Here is an 18,615-nt window from a genome sequence, read left to right as displayed (position 1 = left end):
ATGCTAGCCTGAGATATTAGCTGAGTACCTCAGTGTAAAAATTGAGATCATTATATAAGTTCTTGTGTTACTTGGTGAAAGATGTATTTCCATCACATATTAAACCATAAAGGTTTTGTTAATGTATTGTTACAATTGAATTATGCGAGAATAGAAATTTGTGAACATACATGCAAGTTTGTCTATCTACAAATTGGAAATACACACTTCCAGGAAAAAAATTATTCCAAGTTAAAAAAAAAAAAAAACCCGTCTTTCTCCTTGTCAACATTTAAAATTATTAGATAGTAAGACTTTCAAAAGCATCATAAACTAGTTACATAGTATCAACAGGAAAAATGTATTTCCAAAAATAAATTTTATTCCCAAAAAAATCTGTTTTTCTCCATATCAGCAATTAAAGCAGGTGCCACCTTCTGATTAATTCAATCACAAGATGTTACTTACACGAAAGTCTTAGCAAATGAAACTTAAACAGAAACTGTTGGCTGCACTGTTGTCATTTCTTCTTCGTTTTTTGAATTATCCAGAACACCACATGGCTGGCTTGGAAGCTTATTTTCCAGATCACTGACAGCAATGTGATTTTGTGTTTGTATGTGTGAGTATGTGCTTTGTTTTGAAAGACATCAGCTTGGAGCAGTTTCAAATCTCTGGCAACAATTTCTTAAGGAGTATGTCATAAATAAGCTATTGACCGCATTTTTGGCCAGGTCACTAGTCAAATGTGTAGTAGGGAGATGTTAAGTTTCAGGGCAACTGCAACCTACATTTATGAAAACTATTTATAAAACTACATTTTAGAAAACTATGTAAGAGTTCTATGGATTCTATTGGGTGCAATTAAGAAAATTGCTCTTTTTATTAGCATATTCCAGTCTGTAAAGAATATTGCTTAAGTCCTTTTTCTAAAATAAGGTCCTGAAATTTTCTCAGGAAATTCCATGTGCTTGGAATATTTGCTTAAGCACAATTCAAACCTGCAGGAAGTTGAAGTATGCTGCATTTGGTGTAAAGTTAGCTTTTTTGAATGTAAAAAAGTCAAAATTAATAAAGAAACTAACAAATTCAAAGTTCCACTGAGGAACATCATGATGCTTTTAGCAATTCACTTGAAATGAAGGAGGAAAACCACCTCCTTTAACATTTTAAAGCTTTGAAAGCCTAATGAACCATGTTACCTCCTGTAGCGTCTACCAAACCAAAATTTGCAAGGACGAGGTTCATTAGCAGTAAGTGGAAGCAGACCATTCAGTTCAATGGTGTCTTGCAGTGTTTTCAACATTACTGTTGTATTTGGTTGAAGAGATATTGCCATCTTAACCGTTACTTCATTCTCCTTATTTTTCATAAAAATTCCTATTATCCCAAGAATTAAATGCTCCTCCCTGCAAATGATAAAAAACTTCTTCTTTTAACAAGTGTTCAAAATATATTCACTTTTCAACAAGGTAGATTATTGAAGAATGTCATCCTTGTTATATTTTAATTGTTTATTTCTCCTCTATATGTACCAAACTATTGGGTATTGGTTTGTGATTAAGGAAGAAAATGAGTAATTAGAATACAGAAAATGTAAAATATTAGATATAGATAATGTGGTTTTATCTGAATCATTACAATAGAGGTTATATTATCAAACCTTAAAATATTGGCAATTCATTTAATTCATGTGCTTTTAAGACTTTTGCATCTCATTATTTTAGGGAAAAAGCTGTGTGCATGAAAAACCCAGGCACTCCTTAGCAAACACCCTTGAAGTTTACCTGGTTCTGATTCTATGGGGACTCCACTTTTCACTGCATTTGAACAATTTTACAAGTTGTAATGATAGCAAGGCAAAGTATATCTTGTCATCCAACACATATATGAGTTCTGTTGGTTAAGGTTACAACTTAATTCTTCTCCTTACTCTGGAAGAATCCAGTTTTGCCTCTATAAACATATTAATTTCAATATTCTTAATCTATAAATATTCCTGTTCTTTGGATTGTCCTTTTATCCCGTTGTAACTTCTTGAAAGTGATAGTCACTCAACCATATCTGACTCTTTGCAACCCCATGGACTATAGCCTGTCAGGTTCCTCTGTCCATGCCATTCTCCAGGCAACAATACTGGAGTAGGTTGCATTCCCTTCTCCACATTATTGTGACCCAGAGATGGAACCCAGATTTGCCGCATCCTTCATTAATGAATTGATGTGTTCATTTTACATGTATGTGAAAGCTTTGCTTTCTGTTTTTTCAGACTAGAGTGACATTTACAGGATCTGCATTATATTTCTATTTTGAAAACAAAATGCAAGTGTATTCCTTAGGTTGTATATAGTTTAATTTCTAAAATTAGAATCTTTCTCTCATTCTCCTGCCCCAGCACAAACAGATGTGCATATAATTAGTATTTTGGCATAAATTGGCTCAAACAACATCGCTTAAGATTAAAATCAGTATTCTATTGTGTATTTTAAAAAATGTGTGTATATATTCTACTCACCATTTCTAAGAATTCTGTTGATTGCAGATGCCTGAGGAATAGTCAGTGGGTTATTCAAAACTTGGTAGGCTTTTGCAAAATGCTATATAAAAAATATACATATGCTTTATGACAAGAGCCTCCATTTGGTGTGATGGGCCTAATATTAGCAAGGGCTATGTGTCCAGTTGCATACCCAAATTTTTAGATGAGATGTATAATGTGATTCATCTTTAAACCACATAACCTCTGGAGGCTTTGGAAAATAAAGGGATGGCATTAAAGGGAAAAAAAATATCTACATGTAAATAAAGTTCCTTGTATATAAATATAAATGTACATATATTTGTTTGTGAAGCTAGTAATGTGGTCATATTTATTTCTAAGGAGGCTCATGGATATTGAAACAAATTGGGAGTATTCTGCATTGCACATTTGGTTCAAATCTGCCACTTAGTAAAAGCATAACCCTCAGCAAGTGACTTAAAATTTCTGAATCTTATTTCATCATCAATGAGACAATAATAATGTTTTAAAGTACATTTAATGTCTGCTAAATTTTGCCATGGTAAAATTCAAGATAGAGATAGCTGTGACACTTCAGAAGTAATTCTAGCTGACACTGCTGTCTCTGAGCTGAGCAGAAATGAGTAGAATTCTTAGACTGAAGGCCTTGGGGGAGTCATGGTAGTCTTAGGAGAACTGTGGGAGGAGCTTTTAGGTAGAAAACTGAAATCTATTCCTTCTTTCTTCCTTTCCAGGAAGAATGCAAAGTATTCATTCATTCATTTGCCAGTTTTTTTTTCTTTTTCTACTATATATGTCAATTTCTAAATATTTTCCATAAATCTGGGATTATTAGGAAAAAGTGCATATGAGTGTGAAGGTGTATGCTTCTTGGAAAGTTCAGGATGAGTACACTGACACTCTGGTGTTTGAATCAAATTACATTATCTTGAATGAATTATTCTTGGAAGTTTTTCTCTTAAAATTTTTAAATTTCTGCCTGCCAGGCAAAAGTAAGTAATTATCTTCCAAGTAGCTGGATGTCATTTTGAAGTATCTGTGTTTTGACCTCTGATATTCAGAGAGAAAAATAGTTCTGCTTCACATGCTAGCTTTCAGAGTCTGAGACTTGATACTTATGTTTCCATGTGATTGTTTGCAGAATAGAAATTACAAAGGGAGAAATAATGAGCCAGAGGGAAAATAAGATGTTTATTTGTGCCTGTTTTTGGTTTTGAAAAGGGAAAGAGATTTGGTAGATATGGTTTTCCCAGAATGGCAATGACACCGATACTGATTCAAAATAGCTTAATGCATCAAGTGTAAATCTTTTTCACAGTTTGTTATTTTATCTACCACATTGTCCCCTTTTAATTGCATGATGAGTATAAATGAACAGATTTGGAAAAGAGAGGTTAAATCATTCATTTGGAGTGGCCCTTGTTTTACACAAATGTTACAGCTGTTACAAACTATGGGCTTTCAGTCAAATCACATTTTGTTTGGAAAGCAAGGTGTTTTTATTGAAATAGTATCTGAATGCCTTGAAGTGGAATATACTCCTTGTTTGATACCCAGCAATCTCATGAAATTGTACTCTCTGCCTAACTTCTATAGGCATTTCCATTTTCAGATGGTTAGTCTGTAAAACCAACGAAATTTCATCATCAGTCTGTGTTGCTTACCGTGATGCATTTTTTCTTCTTCAGGCTAGATGTAGTTCAGCTTGTTAGACCTTTGGGGAAGCAGTAACAGAGGGAATGGCCACAAAATGGATCCTTTTTAAATTGTAGTATCTAACATTTTCATCTTGTGTTGCTTTGGAGTATCTGAGACATGTGAGTGTGGTACAGTGGAAGCAACAGAAAGAAGGGAATAGCAGAAATATGTTTACTATTTCTTCCCTTTTCCCTCAAATTAGTAGAATTTTCAAATGAGTCAAGTACATATTTTAATTGATAAACTGACTTTATATTCACCTATTGGAAACAGTACAACATATTTTACATCAGATTATGAAATATGGATGTTTTACTAAAAGACAGGAAGAGCTTGTTCCAGTCTTTAAAGTAAATACATATTCAAAGGATCTTAAGGCATACCATTTATTCATATTCATATCTATTGAAATACTGTACATCCACATACTTCAATAAATAGTTAAAAACCTGACCTCTTTTTAAATCATTTCTGAATTTCAAAAAACAATTTTTATTGAAAAGATTAAATAGATAACTTTCGGCTGTGTCACAAAGCTAAGCACAATGGATAAATTAACAGTTATTCAGTAAATTTAATCAATATAGATAATCAGCTTTGATAAATTTCTCAGAGTTTTCTGAGTTCACACACTGGGGTATTTATATATATTGTCCTGAATTATCTGGTAATTTTCTCAGTTCTCCAGTCTACTTTCTAGATATAGCTTAAATGTTATGATGAAGCATTAATTTTTCAGCTAAGTTTGAACTCCCCAACAGTGGCTTTAAGTTTGATGTTCTCTCTCTCTCAAATCTTGTAGTGTCCCCGCCATAACACAATACTGTAGTTTGGGCAGTACTTTTCATTATACAATTGCTGCATAATAGTAACTCAATGGTGTAACAGGATTTATGTTTCAAATGGGATCATTGTAAATAAAACATAATTACACCAGTTGCAGTTAAAAGAATGCAAGTGAATTATGTCGACTACCCTAATATTCTGGCTCTTCCCTCCCTCTCAGCCTCTCCTTTCTTCTTCCCTCTTTCCTTCTTTTCCTTCCTTGCTTTTTTTCTTTCCCCTTTACCTTTTCCCCCGTCAGTCTTTTTTCTTTCTACTCTACTTTCTCAACTGCTTTTTCTTTTTTCTTTCTTTGAAAAAAATTCAGGGGCAACAAAAAGAGTCCCACAAATCGAACCTGTAGAAATATAATGCTGAAATGAATAGCTAGAAAAATTGTTATAGATCAAAAGATAAATCAGTTTCATAAAACTGCTATTTTGAAATTGCAACAATCTTGTACAATCAGGACTGATAAAATGGAGTAATCAGACATTTCAAATGTCCATAAATGTAAAATCATCTACTTGAACATTATATGCAATACATTCACACAAAAAAGCAAATACTGTAGCCTTATTTGAACAATATTGAACTCATAAATACTCATGATTTCACTCTGTCCAGGGGCCTAACAACTAGGAATGCTGCTTGATACAGAAAAACATAGTGAATACCTCCTCTATTTAAAAATGTCACTCAAGAAAATCTCTTCTAACATAAAGGCAAATACATATAGCTACTGAGCTATGACTGTACTTCTGTCACATTCTATGGGAAAAACACCAGACTCCACAAATTCGGAATCATGACAACACTTTGAACTAATTATTTGGTTCATCCATAGTTTATACCTCAGTTTACCTCACATTTACCCTACAAACCTTACAAAGAGGAGGTATTTTTACTCTAGGAAAGCGATCACTGTATAATATGCATTCTTGATCTGTTTCTTTCTCCCAAACAATGGTACTGATGGTTAACACTTCTGTGGTAGCACCACTATTTCTAGTAAGTAGATTATTATGGAGTGTGCCACTTTAAAGCTGCAATACACACAAAAAATATTTTGTAGTTTACTCACCAATTCCACAAAAAGATTTTGAAAAGCAAATCAATAATAATCAAAGTTAAAATGTCATATGTGGTTTTTGTAAAAACCTTTCTTAGTGTATCAGTCAAAATAACATAATAAATTATTACAGTCAATTTAATAGCATTGTGCCATATCATTGTCATTTTGTGGAAATGTTGTATATATATGCCTCCTCATTTAGGATTCACATTTCTAATTAAAATAGATTTATGGTATACTTTGGGACAAAATTTTACTTATATTTTACTTATCTACATTAGATATCTTAAATATCTTGTTTCTAACTATATTAGCAGGTGTTGTTATAACTTGCAAAAGGGAACTATTTGCAGAAATTTCTCTAGGGATAGTAAAATTGGTAACTTTATCAAACTTGCAAATGGCTTTCAAGGCTATGGTCTGTCTTTAGTAAAGAGTAAACCATTGAACTATTCTTGTAATATAATACTTGTAGAATAACAGCATTTTCCTTCAAAAATGTAGTTTTCATTCCTTGTGATAGAAATAATTTAAAATCCATGATAATTTAGCAATTAATTTATTTTAAGATATTCTTCATCACTAATGGCTTGTCTTCATTTGAACACATCTTACATATATCATGTAAGAAATAAAGCATTTTTTTTTTTCATTTTAGCTTTGCTTGTTTAAGCTGACATGGCTATAGAGAAAGATTCAACCACAGAATTAGTTATTTCAGGGATTGATCTGCTGCATACTAGGATGGAATATTTGTTATATTTTGGAGCATTTTTGTACAACATGTATGCCAAACTATCAACTGAGTAATGTTTTCAGCTGGAAAATATGCAAAATGCTCCTGTCCACAGGAACACTATATCTAGCATACCAACTTATTTGCCACAGAACCAAATTAATTTTGAACGTTTACCATCTCATTTAATGTTAGGTAATTGGACTTTGTGTCCTTTCTGACAAACTACCTTAAAAATTTTGGCTTGTAATAGTGAAAGGAAAAGATGCTGTATTGCCAGACAATTTTGGATGGACTGTGCTATCATTTTAAAGGGAATTATTTCCCAAAGTGGATCTAACATTTAGCTACAACTAAAGAAATCATACAGTGGATTTACCTGTACTATATTAGTTAAATTGTCTTCATCACAAAGCTGAGCTATCGTGGGGCAAAATTCTCAAAACCCTATTGGTAATGAGGGAAGAGATTTTTACAATTTGATAGCTCCTTTGTTCTTTAGAGACAGGATATAGTTAGTATTAACTTTATCATTGTGGTTTATTTTTGCTTTCAAGTTATAGAATTTGGCAAAAACATTTTATTAGTTGGAGATGAAGAGAAAATTATTTTATGAAGGCACACCCATGCTGAACTTACAGGAAAGAGAAGCAGAGCTGCACAGCCAGTTATATTACAAGGATCATTCCTGAAACCTGAATATCATGCGAGCAGAAAAATCTAGATATGTTATATTTTGAAGAAATGATCTGAAGGCAATATTATTTGCTTTTTTATCAAAAAAGAAAAAAAATGCATCTTTGTAAATGTGGTTTGACTCTTATTGAAACAGGGAAATGAATGCTTGTATTGCAGCCTTAAAGAATCACATATTCACTGCAATATTCGTTTTTTTTGTAAACTACAGCCTGCAACCTAGCAGACCATGACTGAATGCTTTTGAAAAGTTGTAGATTACAAACATGAAATCACAATTAATATCCTCTAAAAGTAATTTCAGAGCTTTCACGTCTTAAAAAAAGGACAATGTGTACTGCTTCACAAGGTAATGTAGCTAATCAAAAAAAGAGTAGAATTAAAGTATTTACATAATGAGCAATTCTACAGAAGGCGATCATCCCCATGTAAGCACTGCTGATTATATCCCACGCTGCTTTTAACAAACTGTACCAGATTGGATCCAGCCATCAGCACTTTCAGAGAATCCTTAAAAGCCTTTTATGGGTCTTTATATTTATTGTAGAATGGCATTCTTCAGGTAGAATAAGCTGGTGAAAGAGGACAGTGTCAACACAAGGTACCAGCAGGAGAAAAGAACGTCAGCGCTCCCGGTAATTCCATACTGGGCTGTACTTGGAGCTGGAAAGAAATGGAAAAGAATAAATCAAAATCTAATTTGTGTCTTTCAAGATCTTAACAATAATCAAAAGCAGCTGGGTGTTCTGGGGAAAAAACTAGCACTGGAGTCAGACAGATTTTAGATTCACATCTGGTTCTGCTGTATGACAATGTGTGGCCTATTCTACTAACCTCTCTGATCTTCAATTTTCTCAAGAACAAAATAGAAACAATAAAATCCACCTGGCAGGACTGCAGTGAGAATTTGAGATGAAGCACATGTAGCACATTGCATTAGACTGGACATAAGTACTCAGCAAATATCAGCTAACATTTTTTATCTTATATGCATTGTAACTATTTCTAATAGTGGACAATATTCATTTATGTATATATTTAAAATTTTTTTATTGAGATATAGTTGAACTATAACAGTGTGTAAGTCTAAGGTGTACAACAGTGTAGATTTGATACACTTGTATATTGCAACATGATCACCACCATAGCGGTAGTTGACACTTCTATCATGTCACATAATCATTTTGGGGACTTCTCTGGTCATCTAGTGGTTAAGAATCCACCTTTCAGTGCAGGAAACATGGATTTGATCCCTGGTCCAGGAAGACTCCATATGCCACAGGGCAGCTAAACTCATGTGCCGCAGCTACTGACTCTGTTCTCTGGAGCCCTTGAGCCACAGCTACTGAAGCCCACGCGCCCCAGAGCCTGTGTTCCATAGCAAGAGAAGCCACTGCAATGAGAAGCCCACTCACTGCAACAAGAGAGTAGCCCCCGTTCACCACAACTAGAGGAAGCCTATGCGCAGCAACTAAGACCCAGCGAAGCCAAAAATAAGTAAACAAAAGCTTTTTAAAGTACTATCATAAAAATAAAGAATACTGTTATAAAAAAATGATCATTTTTGTGGTGGGAGCAGTTAAGATCTAGTCCTTAGCAACTTTGAAGGTTATATCACAGTATTATTGTCTACAGTTACTATGTTGTACATTAGATCTACAAAACTTATTTGTCTACTGATTGTAAGTTTATACCCTTATTCAACAATCTCTGCAATTTCCCCAGCTCCCAGCCTCTGGTAACACTAGTCTACTCTGTGCTTTTACACGTTCTGCTTGCTGTATTAGATTCCACATCTAAGTGATATTATATATATATATATGTATGTATTATATGGTTTGGTTTAGTCACTAAGTCTTTCTAACTCTTAAGAGCCCATGGACTGTACCTGCCAGGCTTCTCTGTTCCTAGGATTTTCCAGGCAAGAATACTGGAGTGGATTGCCATTTCCTTCTCCAGGAGATTTTCCAAACCCAGAGATTGAACCTGGGTCTCCTGCACTGCAGGCAGATTCTTTACTGGCTGAGATACTAGGGATAGGGCTTCCCCGGTATGTATGTATGTGTGTGTGTGTGTATTTATATATATATATAAATACACACACACATATTTGTGGGGCTTTTTTTATTGTCCAGATGCTATACTAAATGCTGAAAAAACAAAGAGATTTTCTCCTCCAAGACCTTTGTGTGTATGTGTGTGTGAGGAAAGATATCAAACAATTATAATACAGTCTTGGGAATATTAGAACTGCATGGGCAAACTGCAGTGACACAGAAAATTGTGTATTTAAAATTGCCTGGGCAAGGGGAAGATGATTTAACAGATAGTTTTACCAAAGGGGACCATCATCTGAGTAGAGAAAACAATATATTCAAAGGCATGAGGAAAGGCAAGATCACGGCATGTATTCTAGGCTCTAACAGTAGATTAGTGTTGCTGGACTGTGAAGTTTGAGACCTGGAGTGGAGAAAATTGAAACGGAACTCTAGGCAGATAGAATGAACTCAACTGTATTGAAAAAAATGTTTAGCTTTTTATGCTGAAGGAGAGTTTGAAGAATTTGGAGCTGTTGAATTGTATGACTATATTTATAGATTGGAAAGATCACAATCTTATACATAGAGAGAAACTCCTGTGGGTACTTGGCTAACAGTCATGTTGAATTTTCACTGAGAGATTGTACCTAGTGATTCACCAAGCTTGGTATACTGTGGGAGTCTACTTAACGGATTCCACTTTGTTTCACAAGAGGACTGTTGCCTCTTTGAATGTGCATTATGTTGTGTTCCAGAAACAATGTTGCAGGCATGTTCAGCTATGCTTGAGACTGGTTCTCATTTACCATAAGAATAATAATAGTAATAATAAAACAACTCCACCAACGTATTTTTAACTACCTCTTCTTAATGAAATCAGGATTTCAAGTACTGTTTTCTAGTAGGAAATGAATAATGTAATGAAAGAATATTGTTTCACCCCCAAATTCATAATTCAAATCTGGAAGCTCTTTTAGTCACACTGAGTTTGAATTGCCAGCAGCTAGTTTTTAATGGAACTTTCACCAATGCCTATATTTTCATGTTACAAGAGGAATAAATTGTGTTGTTTATAACTCTAAGAAATTAAAGGAGATAGAAGATGCCTTGACCCCTGCCAGTGGGGAGTTTTCCTAAAAATGCAATTGTTGATTCCATGTGAGTGAGATTCAAGGGCTAAAACTACTACACTTTAGTAAACAGGTAGCAAAATCAACTATTTGCTTTTTCTCTTTAAATGGCAGCCCACACCAGTATTGTTGCCTGGAAAATCCCAGGACCCAGGAGCCTCTTAGGCTATAGTCAGTCAGTGGGGTCACAAAGAGTCCGACAGGACTGAGCGACTTCACTTTCACTTTTACTTTGCATCACAAATGAGTTTTAAACAATGAGAAGATGAAGAAGCAAATAAGTCTATGGTTGAACAGATAGCTTTCAAGTTTTGATATGTAAGAAGTCTAATTTAAAACCATGAAACTACTTAAGTTATTTTCTCTTATTCAGGACTTAGAATGATGTTTTATTTTTTTAAACATAAATAAATATTTAATTGGCCTGTTACCTTCTCAGTGACATCTATTTCATAGTTGTTGCTACTGTTTTTTAGGAATATTGAGTGCAATAAAACCAGTATAATAATAAAGGACTAATAATTAGCAAAGCAAATAAAGTGATATCATAAATAAGAAACAGATCTTAAAAGCCAAGCACACAAATAAAAGATAATATTTTTATTATCATGACAAATTAAATAGCACATTAATTGAGTAGAGTAAAAAGGACTCTCAAAACTCTTTATTCATCCTTTAAAATGCATTTTGGGTCAATCTTTCCTGAATCCCCTTTCCTTTTTCAACAAGCTGAACAGATTGCCCTATTGTTTCATGAGGTCACAATACATATTCCTTTTAATAAAACTATCATTTGTGTGCATATCTATTTCTTTCACCAGACTATAAACTCTCCTAGGGAGTGTTTTGTTTATCTTACTATTTCCAGATACAAAGTCTGGTAAGTTCTGGTACACAGTGGGTACTCAAGAAATATCTATTGAATGAACTATTCAATTAAATAAATAAATAGATAGGTTAGAGTCTTCTCTGATAGCTCAGTTGGTAAAGAATCTGCTTGCAATGGAGGAGAACCCGGTTCAATTCCTGGGTTGGGAAAATCCGCTAGAGAAGGAATAGGCTACCCACTCCAGTATTCTTGGGCTTCCCTTGTGGCTCAGCTTGTAAAGAATCCACCTGCCATGTGGGAGACCTGGGTTCACTCCCTGGGTTGGGAAGATCCCCTGGAGAAAGGAAAGGCTAACCTGTCCAGTATTCTGGCCTGGAGAATTCCGTGGGTCACAAAGAGTTGGACATAACTGAGTGATGTTTCACTTTCACTTTCAAAAGGAATATATGTCTCTCCTACAAAATAAAATCTTTTTTTTTTTTTTTTTTTGTGAAGCAAGCAAGCTACTTGTCTATAAGTTAGAGAATGTATCATATACTTTCATTCATTCAGCAAATATTTATTGAACTAGGTACTAAGGACTGTACTAAGTACTGGAAACACAACATATAATAATGTGGGTAAGTTGGCACAGTGATAAAATATCTATCTGCCTGCTAATGCAGGAAACACAGGAGATGCAGATTTGATCCCTGAGTCAGGAAGATGCCCTGGAGTAGTAAATGACAACCTATTCCAATATTCTAGCCTGGAGAATCCCATGGACAGAAGAGCCTAGGGGGGCTCCAATCCATGAGGTCATGTAGAGTTGGACATGACTGATTACTCATGTACATGTATATGTGATTCTTTTATTACTCAATTTCATCTATCTCCAAATATACCCTTTTTGTCATATTCTTTGTATGTGTATGCTCAGTCAATTCCGTCTGACTCTTTGTGACCCCATGGACTGTAGCCTACCAGGCTCCTCTGTCCATGGGGTTCTCTAGGCAGGAAAAAGCTGGCTTACAATTCAATATTCAAAAAACAAAGATCATGGCATCTAGTCCCATCACGACATTGCAAATAGATGGGAAAACAATGGAAACAGTGATAGACTTTATTTTCTTTGGCTTCAAAATCACTGCAGACAGTTGACTGCAGCCACGAAATTAAAAGACACTTGCTCCTTGGAAGGAAAGGTATGACAAACTTAGACAGCGTTTTAAAAAGCAGAGACATCACTTTGCCAGCAAAGGTCCATAAAGTCAAACCTACTGGTTTTCCAGTTGTCATGTATGGATGTGAAAGTTGGACCATAAAGAAGGCTGAGTGCCAAAGAAATGATGCTTTCAAACTGTGGTGTTGGAGAAGACTCTTGAGAGTCCCTTGGACTGCAAGGAGATCAAACCTGTCAATCCTTAAGGAAATCAGTCCTGAATATTCACTGGAAGGACTGATGCTGAAGCTGAAGCTTCAATACTTTGGCCACCCAACGCGAAGAGCCCACTCATTGGAAAAGACCCTGGTGCTGGGAAAGATTGAAGGCAGGAGGAGAAGGGGACGACAGAGGACAAGATGGTTGGATGGCATCACCTACTCAATGGATGTGAGTTTCAGCAAACCCCAGGAGACAGTAAAGAACAGGGAAGCCTGGCGAGCTGCAGTCCATGGGGCTGAATTGAGCAACTGAACAACAACAAGGGAGACAGATCATGAGGGAGATGATAGGGGAAAATCATGTATTAAACAAACTTTGTAGCATCATCCTCTTGCAGCAAAAGACAAAGAGTATAGTTGAACCTGGGCCCCCAGATATGGTCTTGAATTTGGAGACATCCATCTTTGCCTCTGTGATGGTCAGGTCTGTTGTATGTTCCCTGCCACGTTTTTAGTTGCCTTTGAGTATCATACTGCTACCCATCCTAAGTAACATTAGGAGGGAAATGGCATGTGATCACAGGTGTAGTTGGACTATAGTGAGAGTTTGTTTTCCTTCTGAGTGATATGAGAATCCACAACACAGTTACATGCAGAGGGACTAGCTGACATTTTAAAATATACCCTTGACTGTTCTGTGGACAGTAGATTGTACCAGCATAAGCAAGAGTAGGAGCCCACGTTAGTCCCAGACCTTCAGGGGTTTCCATTGCCTGTTGAGGAAAGCCAAAGTTGTGTGGCTCAGTATTCAGGGGTGTCTGATATTTGGTTCTAGTCAACTTATCCAGACTCATATACACTCAGCTTCAGGCACATAAGACATTTTTCTAAACAGTCTTCCCTGTCATTTGCACATACTATATCCTTAAGCCTAAAAGGCCTTACTTCCTATTCTCCTTAGCCACTTACCAAAGTCCTATTCTTCTGTAAAAATGTAAACTAAAACCTCCCTCATAAAGCCCACCTAATCTAATAACAATTTTTAATCTCCTATCTGATTTCATAAATACTTCCATTTTTACTTATGTGTGTGCTGAGTCACTTCAGTTGTGTCTGACTCTTTGCAACCCTATGGACTATAGCCCACCAGGCTCCTCCATCCACAGGATTCTCCAACCAAGAATACTGGAGTGAGTTGCCATTCCCTTCTACAGGAGATCTTCCCAACCCAGGGATTGAACTTGCTTCCCCTCTGTCTGCTGCATTGGCAGATATGTTCTTTACCTCTAGCACCACCTGGGAAGCCCTTTATGACAAGGGGGAATGTTCTATAACTTCATTATGCTTATAGACCAGTAGAAGAGAAATATACACATATCTTTCTACATATATATAATTTACTTTTATAATAAAGATATGTGTATCTTTCTCTTCTATTGTACTATAAGCATGATGAAATTATGGAACATTCCTCCTTGTCATGTGTGCATTTTTATCTTATACCAAATGTGTTTAAAAGGTGTATATTGGGGAAACATGGGGAAATATTCTTAAAAATATGATTTGTTTAATTTAATGCAACTTTGATAAAAAACCCTATTTCAATATTTATTGCTATGATGTCTTACTTTTAAGGCAAAGTGTAAAAGGAAGAAACTCTTCTGTTTTTCTCCTATATCTGTTTAATTGTCTTTGATTTCAAGGAGAAGAATAAGGAAAGGAGATATTTAAATCAAGAAAGAGAAGAGAAAGACAAGGGAAGGAAAAGGAAGAAGAAAAAAGGGTGAAGTTTTAAAATAGAGAGAATGGGAATACACAGCCCTTGAACAATGTGTTAGATGCTTTCAAGTTTGCCATTTTATTTAGGCAAAAGAAGAGAAAGAAGGAATGAAATGGCGTATATCAAGGGTGCTACTTTGGTGTCATTGAATAATCAAAATTTAAAACAAACAATAGAAAAGGCTTCCCACTTTCTTAGTAAAGCTAAAGACATTCTAGTTTTAAAATATAATGTGCATAATACATGGACTATAGATCCAGAGGACTTTGGTTCAAAGTCTAGCTCCACCTCTTTCTAACTAGAGTCACTTGGGCATGTTTCTTAGCTGTGCTTAGTTTAGCATCCTCATTAGCAAATAAGGACTGGTACTGATAGTATCTCAAAAGTGATTGTGAAGATTAAATGTGTTGATACACTTAAAACACCCAGTGCAACATCTAACACAGGATAAACACTCCTCAAGTATTATCTAAGCACTATCAATTTGCTCATTCATTTAGCAAGTTGAACATGTGCTATGTGTGAGGCATTCTCTGAATCCATGAACAAAACAGGAGTGGCTCCTGTCCCCATAGAGCTTTCTCTTTAGCTTGAGTTGTTTTCCATGGAATAAGGCTGTTTTACTTCATTCCTCACCTATACTTGGTTAAACCAATGTTTCTATGGTCTTACAAAGCTGTCCTCCATTTTATCTTATAAAAATATTTATTTTCTTTATTATCTTGACTTCTTTCAGAGGACTTGGATGCCAATTACTGCAAGATAATTGGCTGTTTCTTCTCTTTGCAGGCTCCTTGAAGGCAGAGAGTATGACCCTCTTCCGTTTCTTCTTTTCCTCTATCTTTTCTCAAGAGTAACAGTGTGACACATGTCCTTGGGCGTGGAGTCATGGCTCATCTAATGCCAAGCTTGGTGACAGAAAGGCTTTGAGGCATGAAGCAGAGTGTGTGGGCTATATGGAGGGTCCAGGCCTTTGGGATTTCTCCCAGTTGCCAACAGGATGATCCAATCTGGGCTTTAATACATATCTTACATCTTGTCTAATTATGATTATCACTCCCAATTACTTACAGCTGCTGCATATTATTTTCAGTCTTGGCAGTTTTCCCTTGTATTGCTCTAGTTTTTATTTTTAGGCAAAAGCAAATGTAACTGTGAAATATTTAGTTTGGTATAATACCAATTACTTGCCTAGGCAATTTCCTTAAATTACTGAAGCTTTAACTAAACTAACTTTGAGTCATATTTTTAAGATTCTTGTTGCAATCTTAGGTAGAGTTATTTAGCTACGTTAACTTTGCTTCCATAAGAAAAATCTGGCCTGAACTTGCATTTTACTGAAACCTTATACCTTAATGGAAAGTGATTGATTTACACCTAAATTAGATTTTTAAATAAAAGAGAGTGATTCAAAAGAGTGCATATTAGTTTACTGAGAAATTATGCAACACTGATTCAGTCTAAATATAGTACAACTCATACTGTGGGAGTAGTTTGCTTGAAATATTAGTTTAATCTTTTCTTTAGCAATATCCACCCCTTAACACCATCAGCAGGCGTCAGGGATAACACATCAGAAGCTCAGATCACACCCAGTTTTTTTACACCATTTAATTCTGCCTAAATACTGGGCAGCAATTTGGGGATGAGAGGAGCACTGAGATATGCTTTACAACCGGATGTACAACTTTTGATTACAGTGTCTGGATGAATCAGACAAGTCTCAGCATCAGCGACATCATCTAATTATTCCTTTCTGAGCTATTTCTCTCTTAGGCCCACACCCTAAGAGAGGATGTATTGCTTTAAAGACACAGCACAAAACGTGTCTTATCAGGAACCATGACTTATCTCACACCTACGGAACAGCTATCTCTGTGTGGGGGAGGACTTTGTGTCATTACAGCATGTTCCCATACTGGGACCCTCCAAAATCTTCTTCCTCCCTTAGGCTTGCTTGGACTTGAGTAATGCTTGAGAAGCATAGCTGTCATGCAGTAGGGCTACCAATGTAGAGATTTTCAGATGTTTTTACTCAACATACCTTTTTTGTGCCATACACTGTTTCCTGAAATACAGAGAAATAAACATAGCATAATCCATTTTTCAAGCAGCTCTCAGTCCTGCACAGTAAGGCTTAATTTGTGAATTCTTACCACAGCAACCCACTCCAGTACTCTTGCCTGGAAAATCCCATGAACAGAGGAGCCTGGTAGGTTATGGTCCATGGGGTCGCAAAGAGTCGGACATGACTGAGCGACTTCACTTTACCGCAGCTAGGGCTTCCCAGATGGCTCAGACAGTGAAGAATCCATCTGCAATGCAGGAGACCCAGTTCCATCCCTGGGTCTGGAAGATCCCCTGGCAAAGGGGAATGACTACCCACTCCAGTATTCTTGCCTGGAGAATTCCATGGACAGAGGAGCCTGGTGGGCTATATGCATGGGGTTGTGAAGAGGCAGACATGACTAACACTTTCACTTTCATGTCACCATAGCTATAGCTCCACTCAGAGGAGAGAAAGACTTGGATAACTGACTTTGAATTCCTGTTAGTCAGCCTTTTTTATTTTCTTTAGAAGGAATCAGGCTAACAAGGGCACACTGATGCACTTTTTTTCAAATAAGAGACCTAAGGTTATAGATGGTGCAGCCATGAAATTAAAAGATGCTTACTCCTTGGAAGGAAAGTTATGTCCAACCTAGATAGCATAGTGAAAAGCAGAGACATTATTTTGCCAACAAAGGTCTGTCTAGTCAAGACTATGGTTTTTCCTGTGGTCATGTATGGATGTGAGAGTTGGACTGTGAAGAAAGCTGAGTGCCGAAGAATTGATGCTTTTAAACTGTGGTGTTGGAGAAGACTCTTGAGAGTCCCTTGGATGGCAAGGAGATCTAACCAGTCCATTCTGAAGATCAGCCCTGGGATTTCTTTGGAAGGAATGATGCTAAAGCTGAAACTCCAGTACTTTGGCCACCTCATGCGAAGAGTTGACTCATTGGAAAAGACTGTGATGCTGGGAGGGATTGGGGGCAGGAGGAGAAGGGGACAACAGAGGATGAGATGGCTGGATGGCATCACTGACTTGATGGACATGAGTCTGATTGAACTCCGGGAGTTGGTGATGGACAGGGAGGCCTGGCGTGCTGTAATTCATGGGGTCACAAAGAGTTGGACACGACTGAGTGACAAAACTGAACTGAACTGAAGGTTATAGAAAATCTGTATTTACATACATATCCTCATTGAGCTTCTCTAGTAGGAACTGAACTTCCCTTGTAGTTCAGTTGGCGAAGAATCTGCCAGCAATGCTGGAGACCTGGGTTTGATTCCTGAGCTAGTAGATCTCCTGCAGAAGAAAATGGCAAGCCATTCCAGTATTCTTGCCTAGAGAATCCCATGGACAGAGGAGCCTGGTGAACTACAGTCCAAGGGGTCCCAAGAGTTGGATATGACTTAGCAACTAAACCACCACCTAACATTTAAAATTTTTTAGTTTTTCACTTGGTTAAAAACCAAATGCCTACCTTCAGGAAATTCTAACATTTTTTACTAACCAAGCTTTCACAAGCATAAAAATATAAAATTATTTTCACAAAAAGTATTTCCATTTTGTGTTGTAAACAATGAGCAGAATGGCTAGAGAAATCACCCGATTCCTTTCTTTTTTCTGACTCGTGGAATTTCCCTGCCAGCTTGTTCTTAGCAACTGCTAAGCCCTTTCTCTGGCACACCACCGTTCTTGAATCCGTTTTTGCTTGCTAAATAGCGATTTTACCAACGTTCACAGTATACAATCCTGTTTACTCAGCATCAACCTACATTAGTAATTTTAAATATATGTTTGTATTACCTATATTCAGAAATCTGCCTATTTGTAGATAAATATATTTTTCTGCAAATAGACACATGAAACTCTCCATTTGAGTGAAAGAGAGTAAGTAACCA

At 36.3% G+C, this 18,615-nt stretch overlaps 1 protein-coding gene across 3 annotated transcripts in view; it reads right to left on the bottom strand.

The window, feature by feature from the left end:
* Positions 1-3,677: 3,677 nt before the first annotated feature.
* Positions 3,678-18,615, bottom strand: part of NEGR1 (neuronal growth regulator 1) — a 1,035,936-nt gene continuing 1,020,998 nt past the window's right edge. For all 3 annotated transcript variants that reach the window (XM_027536882.1, XM_027536880.1, XM_027536881.1), the window contains one exon: positions 3,678-8,190. In XM_027536882.1, the coding sequence (XP_027392683.1) occupies positions 8,066-8,190 (125 nt within the window). In that variant the 3' untranslated portion in view covers positions 3,678-8,065. The remainder of the gene's footprint in view (positions 8,191-18,615) is intronic.

This window comes from Bos indicus x Bos taurus, chromosome 3, assembly GCF_003369695.1.
Source record: "Bos indicus x Bos taurus breed Angus x Brahman F1 hybrid chromosome 3, Bos_hybrid_MaternalHap_v2.0, whole genome shotgun sequence".
Classification (NCBI taxonomy): Eukaryota; Metazoa; Chordata; class Mammalia; order Artiodactyla; family Bovidae; genus Bos; species Bos indicus x Bos taurus.
Note: the sequence above shows the minus strand (reverse complement) of the source record. Positions and strands in the feature narration are given on the sequence as shown.